Below are 12,239 nucleotides of genomic sequence, written 5' to 3' on the forward strand. Positions count from 1 at the left end.
AAATTCACCGCGCTCAAAGAGAAAGACACGAGGAAATACTAAAGGGCTCATCCTGGATGTGGAATGTAACATTTCAGAAATCTATAATAAAAGCATAAAAGAAGTAGAAGAGGACAAAAGCGAATATGAGAAAGATGATACTAAACCATGCCCGTTATGGACCTTACTGTGTATATGGGTTCACATGAGAAGATGCCTTTCAATATCAGTGCATGAGTTTCATCTTCTCTGACAAGATTGTGTGATTCAGCTCTGGTGGTGAGCTGAGTGATCCCTCTAAAGCTGCTCTGGCGTCATCACAGCACGTCTAAGAAATGGCTTCCTAAATTAGCCAGGTGGAGTCTGGATTCCCTGAGGGGGAAAAACGAGCTCGCCAGAATGAAAACATTCCCCAAAGGACGGCAAAGAGTTTCTGCCCAAGGGAAGGACCCAAACGAAACAAAAAATAGAGAAAATCGGATACCAGAACAACAGGACTGCTCTGGTGGCACCTTGTTAAAAGTGAAATACTGGAATAGTAAAACCAAAACTACAGGGTACGCTTAAATGATCTACAGTGTTTACCTTCAATTAAGAAAGTGTAAAAAACAAACAGTTAATAAATAAGGTGTAAAAGATGAGAATAATGTACAGGGGACGATTGTGAGCAAAGGGGATGCATCTCGGTGCCCCCCAGGTTTGGAAAAATGTACAAGTTTGTGGTCGTTAATGTACTGAAAGACGGCGAGAAGAAAGAAGTGACGGAGGGAGAGAGAGAGATGAGAAGTTCTCTGGGTCTGTTCATCGGCTTTGGTCCCTGGGGTTGGTTTATCTGCAGTCTCTCTGACTCCGGAGCCATTTGGCCCTAATCTCTCCAGCCCCATGGTACTATAGGTATTGAGCCCACCGCAGCCATTGAACTCACGCCACAGTCACTCCACCACCGAATCTGCTCTCAGACCAGGACCGGCCAGGCCGTGCCTGACCCCCGGAGTCCTGCAGGTTCACTTTAGCGCCAGGCGCCATGCCAAAGGAGAGTAAGCGCCGCCGAGGGGCCCACAGTCCCAGCCTCATCCTGACAAGCAGATGGGCTTAAAAGGGGCTCGCTTGTTTGTGAGAACACAAAGTCTTTTGGATAAAGAAAAGACGTCCTGGCAGTCACACCTCAATGATGTTGACAGATGGCATCCTATTGTTGTTGTTGTTCTTCTTGGGGAACTGTGGGAGGAAAGAGGAAGACGACAGGTATGAGAAGGTTGGAGGACTCACAGGAATCATACAATATGCTTCTTCAATGAGCATGAGGATGCCTCTGTGCTTTGGATGCTTTATCGATGTTTATAGCAGGAGAGTATAAGGAATAAAGAATTGACTTTTGTTTTCTGCACTGGTTGGAGCACAGGAAATGGATATGGTATGGGGCTCTGTGCAGAACTTATAAGAAGCCATGACTTGAGCGTGCTGCAAAGTCATGCACATAATAGTGCCACAATTGTGGTGAAGTGGCCTGAAGCTGAGGTTCAGATGACACTATGATTTTGCATGAAGTGTCAGTGTAAAAAGTCTAGAAGTGGCCGGGACCATTCACCTGCCCGGCGCCGCAGAGGGGGAGGCACCCGGGGAGAGGAGGGGGTTGGGTTATACCTTACTGCGCAACAGCCCCCCAGTCGGATGTTCAGGAGTGCTGCACTCTGAGGAGTTTTTGGCTTTGTCCTTGTTGTTGTTGGGCTCATTGTCTTTGATTATGTCATACTGGCGACAGAAGAGAGCGATCACACCTGGCAGGAGGGGGAGAATGGATTCATGATCAGACATCTAAACGCAAATGCAGGACTGTCCGTTATTTTGAGAAAGATTATGACAGAAACACTGGGAAACGCTGATCCTGCTTAAATAAACACATGTCCTCACCTGCCCACATGATAAGTACCACCACGATGATGATGAGCTCCCCCGCCCTCAGCTGGGTGGTCTGGCCCACTTCCTCCATCGTCACTTCGTCTGAAGGAGTCAAGGGGCAACACGTTTATCTGACTGTTACTGGAAATGGATTAGGGTTGAGCAAACATTTCAAATTCTGTACCATAACTAAAAAACAGTAGACAATTATTGAACATTTAGCACTGGATGATATGGAGGAAATTAGCTTCAGACACATATTAAATTATTACATTAAAATGTCCCATCACACTGCCTGACTGTAAAAGACACAAGGTCAATGTGCTATTGATCTTTCTTAAGAGCCCGTTATTATGAGCAACCTTTTCAATTACATTTTCTCTTGATGTTGCCAACACAACAGTATTGTGCATTGTCTCACTTTCTCAGATGGTCTCAGAAGTTTAGGTCATTTCCCTTTTACACTCACTGGCCTGTCATAAAGCTTTTGCATCGTCACAGCCTGTTTTATGCCTTTCACTTTTTCTTGAGTCGTCAGGCGTTGTTTACAGGATGAGGAGCTAATTAGCAGCAAAACAGCAGAATTATACAAGATATCAAGAAAAATGTTTTGCTGTAAAATTTAATGAGTGACACTTGACGTGAGTGACGCATAGTGAGCTTGGGGGCAAATAAGTCAGCATCACTGTGTTTATGCTGTACAGGGATCTTGTGATAAGAACGGCCAGGTTGCACACAGATCCTGTGCGTGATATAACTTTGCATCAACCTTCTCCTCAGATGTAAAACAGCCGACGGTTTACGGTGGTTTGGATTTTGAATAACTTTAAAATGTGTGACATGCTGATATATCAATTAGATATTAAATGGTAAACAACACCTAATATCATTTCCTTCCTGTATGAAAATGATCAGGGAAGGAGGAGGGTCAGAAACAGGGGAGGTTTATCTAGTTTCTCTTTGGCTGAGGAAGTAGTCTGATTTTTGAAAGAGCACATGTATATTTATTACAGCCTTTCTTTGTAAGATTAATTTAACAAAGAAAAGTTTAGTGTGTAGAGATGGTTAAATAGTGGTGGGGAAAGTCTTCAGATCCTTTACTTAAGTAAAAGTACTATTACCATAATGTGAAAATACTCCACTACAAGTAAATTCTGCATTCTAAAACATACGTAAGAGTACTTACGTAAGTATTATCAGCAAAACTTACTTTTATATATGATGTTTTGGGTCATCATATTTGCAAGAACCATCTTTCAAAAGTCAGCTTTCCATGAGCTCAATAAAAACAGCCCTGCTTTCAGCTTTGTGACAATACATTTCCCAGCTAATCCAAGGTTTTTAAAAAATAGTTTTCTTAGGAAGTAGGAGGAATACTTAATACTTCAGTTTATCGGAAAAAATCTAATTCTAAATCACCAAATTTGGAGATACATGTTTTTCACTGGACAGGAAGTGTGATCTGAAAAGAAACTATTAACTAAAGGTGTCAGACAGTGGAGTAAAAAATGCAATAGAGGTAGTATAAAGTTGCATAAAATGCAAATATTCAAGTAAAGTACAAGTACCTTGAATTTATTTGTATTACATACAACCACTGGGGTTATAAAGATCCCCTTTACCACATGCAGAGGGACAACAGTCCTGTATGTTTCATCACATTCAGCTAGCTACTAGGACTAATATGGTAGCTTTGAGAAACATAGAAAATGCATGGATCCTAATGGATATGAGAGAATGAATGTTATCTCTACCAATAGTTGTTTCCACCTTAATTTACATTTCATATCATAAAGTAAAACTTATATATGTCATAAAAAGTTGGTCTATATATTTTTCAAGTTCAGCATTTTATTTATCTCTTTATTCAAAAATAGAGTACCACAATCCTCAGCATATTGTTATGTTTACCATAAATATGATTATTTTCATAAATATATTAAGGTTTAAATGAGATTATGTTAATGTTAATGAAGAGGCTCAAAAACTACTTCATGGTCATGTCTTTATAAGATCATTAACTTTATGTATCATAAAGCCATGATCTACATCTATGTCTATGTCTTATGGAATATCTGAATGCTTCTTTTTCTTTGATTGTGTTCAATACTAAGACTCTGAGTGCTCCACTGATTATATTAAAGTCACCCTTTCCCATCATCCCCTTGTTTGCTGTTGTTCTTGTGAGGATAAGATTCTTCTCTCTGACTTTGCTGTCCAAGTTCTCTCCCAACTTGATTGAACCATACCCCTCAGTCATTTTACCCATGTGGGGTTTCACTGACAAACTCCACACACTTTAATTTTAGAAAGTTGCAATTCTATATTCTAACTCTTTATCTTGAACTTCCTCACATAGTGTTTGAGGGTTGGTGTCTTATTCCCTGGATGTTCTGTGAGCGCTTTTACCGCTTCAGATGTCTGTCTATACTTTGTATATCCATAAGGAATACTGGCACTCGTCAGCGCTGACGCCGTTACGTCTTAAATTACAGGTGCAGCAAAGTAATAGTAGGGATCTGTAGCACAGGTGCTGATAAGGACCTTGGTTGCAGCAGGAAACAGATGTGATGATTTTCAAAAGACTGCCTTCAGGCAGGGCTATTAAAACTATATGAACACAGCCAGATGCACGCGTACAGCAGCTATAGAGATGTGTTTGCGTGATCACTAATTGTCTGTGCTCTCCTGTTGGAGTCAAAAGATCACACGGAGTCAGAACATGAAGAGAATAGTTATGGCTTCATCTAGGCTGTTGGGGATCTATTACACTAAAGCGTGATGGGGGGACAAAGCAATGCAAGCAAGTTAATCACAGTGGTCAGGATCAATCTACACCAGCCTCAATAAAAAACCCCATTATCACCTTTAAAGCTGTATGACCATCAGGAGAAATATCAAAGAGCGAAGTGTGTTTTCTCCTTGTTTGCACCTTCAGTGGTCTGCCTGTAGATGCCATCAGGTTTCTATCAAACAAAGCAACAACACTTTCTTAACTTTCTTCTTGCACTGCTGAATGTTGTAGAAGTCAGTGGCTTGATTTAAAGTTCACCGCAGCGTAAAATCTTTTATTAGATGCAGTGGCTGGCATTTGGAGGGCACGGTGTGGCAGAAACCCCACGCCCCAGTAGCTTTTAGCAATAAGCAATTCTGCCGATCGATTGGCTTCTGTTGCCCAGCATTAACTAATCAAAGTGCAACACCCCAAGGTGCCTGACACTGTTAGCAGCCTGCCTCACTGGGGCTAACTGGTCAGCTGTGACACCTCTCATGCGCACTGACCATTCACTAGACGAGGCTCTGGATTTTATTAATTAACAGCTCAAAAGTGACCTTTAAGATATCAGCAGCGCTAGAATCTTTCTGATATGTCATCTTTAATTCTATAAGATAAAAAAGAAACTGCTGTTCAAAATATGAGACAAGAGCAGACTATTTAGCTCTTGTGTCACTTTCAAAATCTAATATTTAGTTTTCATAAAGTGCAAAGCTGAAGATCTTAGAGACGGACATCCTTATAACCATGGATGTACCTACATTACTACTAGATTGTGTGTTGTTATGATGTTGTAAACTATCAGTTTTACAAAGTCATGATGACAACTAATTTGCTGGATTAAACTGTGGGTTTAATTTACAAGAATGTTTGTCCTTTAAAGGATTAGATTAGTTTAGATTAGAGATTAGTAAATTTTTACATGCATTATGTTCTTATTGTTTTTGGCGAGCAATGGCTGGGTGCACTGCAACCAAAACCTACAGTATGCTCAGCAAATGTATCTGGTGAACCTTGCCATAGCTGGAGTCAAGAACAGAAGAAGTGGGAAGTCCAAGAAGTCCACTCACCTCCAAATGATTTTGAAGCCAAGTTTTCTTTTCATTTGGATATTTTTTCATGTTTAATTAACTCAAATGTTCTCTTTCTTGTTTTTAATGAACCTTTCCAGAAATGGATAACAAAGATTCATCTTATCTTATCTTATGTTTGAACATTTTTAAATTTAAAACAGTTGTATGTCTCCAGAGTTTCTCCTTCTTTCTTTTTCTTACATGAATGTTTTATACTCCGTGCCAGGAATAAATTGTTATGTTGTTGTAGAATTCCTTTCTGTATTTTTTTAAATTGTAAATTTTAGGAACGCAAAATATATACTGCACTTCATGTCTCCACATTCCCAGAAAAAAATACAGCACATAACCCCTGTGTCTTCAGCTGTAGCTACAGTATGGCCCTGCTGGGTGGACAAATAACCATTTCCCCATTTACAGTCTTTATGCTAGGCTAAACATATCCTGACTTAGCTCCGTACTGAATGCACAGACATGAGATCGATATCAATCAGAAAGAAAATGAATAAATGTATTTCCCCAAATGTTGAGCCTAGGCAGGTTCCCAGCCAAATAGGATTTTTCCTTTGTCTTGTATGCAACTACTTCCACTTCAGTGCCCACAAAGGGGAAAAGAAAACCCATGAGTAGTTTTGTTTGTCCTATGGGATGTAGCAGAGCTGAGGCATGCTGTCTGGGGAGATATCTTACAGTATTTTCCCGCAGCCCTGTTTTGACATGCATATCAAACTCTTACGTGACAGAGGAAATGACAAATTTTTGTTCCATCCCTGTTACTGAGGATTTCCCTGTGGGCCATAGAGAGAAAGTTCTCAGTTTATCAGATCTGAGGAGACCAATGAGCCCCGTTTCCATGCTTGAAAGTGTGGTTCAAGAAATTTGCCCATGGAGAGTGTACATGTACATCTGTGTGAAAACACACATATTATATAGTTAGTTTGTGTGTTTTTAGGGAGCAGTAGAATTTAATTGTCTCTTGCTCACTGGCAGGATTTCTTATTTTCCTGTACTGCTGCATCCTCCCTTTGTCTCCTTTCTGTCAGTCACTGTTACCCTCCTCTCTTTATCTGACTCCTTGTCACTTCCTGTTTCTTCTCTTCTGTTTTGTGCACAGGTTGTTCTGTCTTTTTTTAATCTTTCCTTTGATTTCTTTTGATCTCCTGAAGCTTAAAACCACTGTGACAGACAAAATTAGAAGAAATGTGGAATAATCCAGCATTTTGGGCTCATCCTTTGCTCTTTCCACTGAGATCAGCATGATATGGTAGAACAGAAGGGCTGAGCAGTTGAGCGAGGATGGTTAAAAACCTCCCCTTTTCTTCTGGGGACGTTCGCCTGTCATATCGAGACAATGGACTAACAGCTGTACTGAGAGACTATCTCTCCCTCACTCTTTACTCTGCACAATTCTGGCTCATTTTGTGCATCAGTCCTTTACACTAACCACACATCCCATTCCCTACTGATTGGATCGTCATTTTAATCTCTAAAGAAGGTCTGAGATAGTGAGAAAGTAAAAATGAGTAGTTATCACCTGAGCAGTTTCTGTCTGATTGTTTACCTTTAGAAAATCATACAAGATAAAGCCCTCCAGTATAAAAGCCAAACAAACAAATCACTGTCTCGCTCTTATTTGGAAAATGAACTAACACTCATTCATTCATTGGCACTGTGGTGGATTCTCAACTACACTGATTTCCCACTGCATTACAAACTTGTTGACTTGACAAACATCTGCTCATCTGTCATCAAAAGGTTTCATTGTTTCAACACAGCTAAGCTAATTAAACTGACATCCTTGAGCAAATGCTGCCAATGAGACTGAGACTGATGTGTGCCATTGAGCTAGACGGTGAAGCTGTTGTTGAGTACGAGAGAATGATGATTACAGACCTGCTCTCTGTGGAGATTTGCTTTGTGAAACGTGTGCATGGTGCAAAATGTGTGGAGGAGCGGGGAAATCTTTTTTCCTTGCAGCGAATAGGGACTTAGACTTGCTGAGTGTGTGTGTGTGTGTGTGTTTGCAGACTAGAGCCTGCCAATATGTGGAAATCTTACACTTTTGGGCAATGGATGAGTGAACTGAGGCTTTCTCTCACAGCCTTCCAAATAAAACAAGCAAACAAACATTTATATCACAGAGGAATCTATTGCGTTTGACGCAGTGATGACCTGCTCATTTTAAATGAATAATTCTTTTGGGGCATTTTGGAAAATACACTTATTCCCTTACTTGCTGAGAGTTAGATGAGTAGAATGACACCACTCTCATGTCTGTATTCCAAAAATGATGCTACTGCATGCAGCCAGCTAATTTAGCTTAGTATAAAGATCAGCCACAGCAGTAAACCGCAAATCTGGGTCTGTGTAAAGGAAACAAAATCTGCCTTCCAGCACTTTAAAGCTTACTAATTAACACATTATATCCTGTTTCTTTAATCTGTACAAAAAACTTTTTTTTTTCCTTTTAGGTACTAGATTATTTCTTGTTCCGGCCAAGAAAGTCCAGCACATTAGTAAAACAGTCTTTATGCTAAACTAAATAAGATGACTGATGGCGGTAGCTACATGTTTAGCATACAGACTTGGCAGGATCTTGGCAAAAATGTGAAACTTTTCCTTTAAGGAGTATATACTTTTCCTGTTACAGTCCCTCGTAAAAATGTCTGTGTTTGTGGTCACGAGGCACTGTTCATTCTGCCGTCATGGGTTCCAAAAACAGCAGGAGAAAGAATCATATCTGGAACCTGAGGGGAAAAAAGCATGTACACAACAGGATGGAATCTAAAAAAATAATCACTTGTTTATCTGGATCCTGTGCAGTTATTGATTTTTGTAAATTCTTCCCCTTGCAGAAACAACACAGACAACACTTCCTGTGCTAAATTGGCCTCAGCGGTGAGAAGAGCATGTCTTTGGTGCTCTGCAATGATTGTATTTATCCTCTACATGTCTCTGCCAGCCCACTCGTCACCATAACAGAAGTTTAGACTCCTTCTGGCTCCACAGCCTGGGAAGTATCAAAGTATAGTGGCAGCTCACATGAGACATGAGTGTAAATGAGAGGAGGAATAGATGGAGTGGGACTTCAGCCAAAAGCACATCGATTCGCCACCCCTCGCAACTCTGACTGCCTCCTCTCTACATCCGATAAATGCCTTTCCTCATTTTGGTTTACTGTGCAGCTGGGTGCATGCAGGGTGAGGCCTGCAGAGGCACGTCAATACATGATGAAGCACGCACCCCCCTCGGACATTTTATTCCCGAGTTGTGATCAGCGGGGTCGAGCTTAAGAAGCACTCTGTTGTGAAATTTCATTTCACGCTTTGTGTGTCTATTGATTTTTATTGGTCTTTAGACAAAATCAGTCAAGATATTGTCAAAAGGCCAGGCCCCTTCTGCACACAGAAACAGAGTGAGGAAATGTGCATGTTTCTTTTTCTATAAGTGCTGTGACTGAGCAAGTGATCGTGTTTGTGTGTGTGTGTGTTTCTTTCTTTGTGCTACTTTACCTTTACCCTTAGAGGCCTGAGTCTCGGCCTCCTTCGGCGTTCGGAAGCGCAGGGGTTCGCTCAGTGGGCTCGTCCCAGACATGCTGATGGACTGGACATGCACAATGTAGTCTGTCTCCTCCTCCAAGTCCCATAATGCACAGGAGCGCGTGGTGGTGTTGACTTCCTGGATGAATCGCAGCATGCGCACGTCTTTCTTCTGTTGGAGTTTGACACGGGAGAGGATGGAAAAATTTTGTTTAGGAGTCCTATTAGGGTGGGCAGAAGTCCTGGTTGAATAAAAGTTACACTTAACGAAAAAAAGTTTGACACTGTTGTAAAGGTCAGGCTGTCATACGCAAATACCTCACTGTTAAAGCACTAGTTCAACATTTTAGGAATGCTTCCTAGCTGAGAGTTAGTTGGGATGATTGACACGACTTTCATGTCTGTACGGTGAATATCACGCTGGAGCAGGAGTTGGTTAGCTTAGCTTAGCATAAAGAGTGAAAGCAGGGGGAAACTGCTAGACTGGCTCTGTTTCTGTTTTGTATGGATTAGACATACAAGATATAACATGTTAATAGTGAGCTTTTGATGCTGGTATATAGAATTTTTTAAATCTTGGAACAGAGCCAGGCTAGGTGTACAGTCTTTATGCTAGTTTAAGCTAGCTGTCTCCTGAATAAGACTCCTTCATGTTTATCAATCTTCTTATTGTTAACTCTCTGCAAAAAAGCCAATAAACATTTCCCAAAATGTCAAACTATTCCTTTTAAAATGTCATCTTCTAATGTGAAAATACAGACAAAAAGCATGTAAGTGGAACAGGTACAGTAAGGTAAGATGAGAGAAAAAATACATTAGTATACAAATATCACAATATACGAAGACGTATATTTCTGCTGCTACTTTACTTGCTATTTATTTGGAAATAACATAATTTCATGTTTTATTTGTACCTTCAAAACATCACAGCATTTCTATTTCCCCTTCACACACACGTCAGTACCACTGTGAGAAAGTGACCCACACTGACCCAGCAGCTGTCCTCCTCAATCATATCAGTCCTGACTCCTGTGAATGAGTGTGTATTTGTGTGTTTGTGTCCATAAAGTCATGAGATGGGAGCTTGTACAGTAATGCCATTGATGTAGGTGTGAACAATGTGAGTAGTAAATAAAGGCCAGCAAAGCGCATGCATGTGAACGTGCACACGCATGATGCGCGTAACAGTTGTGCACGTGAATAAATGTTTGATTAATAAAATAATTAATTAATCAAAAACTAATTAATCAAAAAAATATAAAAAATTATATTAAAAATTTAATTACAAATTATATAAAAAATATAATACATTTTAAAAATTAACGGGTGTGAAAAGGGGGGTATATGGGATGGCCGGTGTTATCCTCTAAAAGCCGATGTTTGGGAGTGGCTTTAGCATACTGTGTATATATATAGCGGGCTAGTTTTTGACTTATATCTGACCGAGAGCGTGGAACAGTGTGACTGAACGATTTTTTGGGTGAATCCGTATAGGAAAGACCTATTTTCGTGCAGAACAACAGCGCCATCTTTGCAGCATCACAATCATGGACGTCGCATGTAATCAATTAGGAGTAATGACTCCAAAATGACGTATAATTATAGATCCTGTTGCAATGAGTATGGCTCCCAGAAAGAAGACTCCCCCAACAACATTGGCTGATTTTCTGGACCGAAAGGCCTGGGCGCCTCAGTTTGAATGGGCGGTGGAAGATTTTAGAATGTCGGGATTCTTGTTTGAGCACGGAACAGTTCATCTTTCTACAAGAGAGCTTGATGAAATTTTACTTTATGAAAGCACACCACACATTTGTTTTTCAGCCAAAGACTGGAATTACTTCAGAAACAAAGTCTGTAAAGATATGAGTGCTTCAAAAGGAGTCTATACCACACAATGGTGCGGGTCTGTGCCAGGAGAGCTCTACCGTGTAGAAACAGACCTTGAAGTCTACGAGCCAGAATCCTACATCTTTTTAGATCGTGCAAGGACGATTCTATCATTCAAAAGGCAATGATGGGAACCCCAGAGCAACAAAAAGGCTACCCCATCACGTCTAAAGTCTGTGTCTATGATGACTATGGCAAAGAACTGGGGGAAAAAAAACATTTCTTGTTCCTGAAGAAAAAGCAGAAGAGGACAAGAGCAGGGCCAAGCCGTTTAAGGGTACCTGTTTGGACAGTTGTGATAAGTACACATCTCCCAACACTACTGTTAGCGGCTTCTTTTATATTAAAGGACATAAGAGAGAAATTACGCAGAAGCTTTTTAACAAAAATTTCGCTGATGCTCAAAAGTATGTACTACGCGGTCTTGGGTTGGTGTCAACGTGTGAATGCAGTATTCGAGACATTGCAGCAGCTGCTCTACAGATGTGGCTGAGGAAGCCTTTTCTCATTGCTTTGCTTAAACAGGTAGTTAGAGTGGAGGACAGTGTGAGCACAGTAGTTTAGGATTCTCTGGGGATCTGGAAGGGGGAACAACACTACAAAAACAATGGGAAATGTGTCTAGTCTACTAAACTATGTAAATATAGAGATACATCGTGTATAAGATGAGAACACTGTTGTGTGAAGCTGTTAACGATGCGATATGTGACACAGATAGGACACGATGTTATTCTAGATTTGACAAACAGACAGAATGTGTTAGACGAATGACCTCTGGATGGCGGATAAATATGCAGATGTGAAATCTACCCTACTCCATATAGCAAATGTTTTTCCTGTGAACGATAATGATTTTCATATGGGTCATGTGTTTTGTTTTTGTACTTTTAGCATTGATTTTTGTGTTTTAATGCTAACCAGAAAACAACATGTCGATGTTGCTGATGTGATGTATTGCTTAACTGAATCTTTGGTTTGTAAAAACATAGTTGCTTGTACTGATTTTCTGAAAAGTGTATACTTGTAATCATTGCTGACGGATATGTTGCGTATGTTGCTGAAAATAAAATACTTGAACACAGACGT

The 12,239-nt window shown here is 40.4% G+C and overlaps 1 protein-coding gene across 2 annotated transcripts in view; it reads right to left on the minus strand.

Annotated features, from left to right (window-relative positions):
* Positions 1-771: 771 nt before the first annotated feature.
* Positions 772-12,239, minus strand: part of LOC119910570 (fibronectin type III domain-containing protein 5-like) — a 45,234-nt gene continuing 33,766 nt past the window's right edge. Inside the window, exons 3-6 of one of the 2 annotated variants that reach the window (XR_005445647.1) lie at positions 9,240-9,438; positions 1,891-1,980; positions 1,568-1,757; positions 772-1,197 (exon numbers count right to left, since the gene is read on the minus strand). Coding sequence is in view for 1 of the 2 variants with exons in the window: in XM_038729239.1 (XP_038585167.1) it covers positions 1,138-1,197; positions 1,624-1,757; positions 1,891-1,980; positions 9,240-9,438 (483 nt within the window). In the remaining variant the exon portion in view is untranslated. The remainder of the gene's footprint in view (positions 1,198-1,567; positions 1,758-1,890; positions 1,981-9,239; positions 9,439-12,239) is intronic. The other variant, XM_038729239.1, reaches the window with a different exon arrangement.

Source organism: Micropterus salmoides, unplaced genomic scaffold (assembly GCF_014851395.1).
Source record: "Micropterus salmoides isolate LMB-PRFRI ecotype aquatic unplaced genomic scaffold, ASM1485139v1 Ms_hic_scaffold_19, whole genome shotgun sequence".
Classification (NCBI taxonomy): Eukaryota; Metazoa; Chordata; class Actinopteri; order Centrarchiformes; family Centrarchidae; genus Micropterus; species Micropterus salmoides.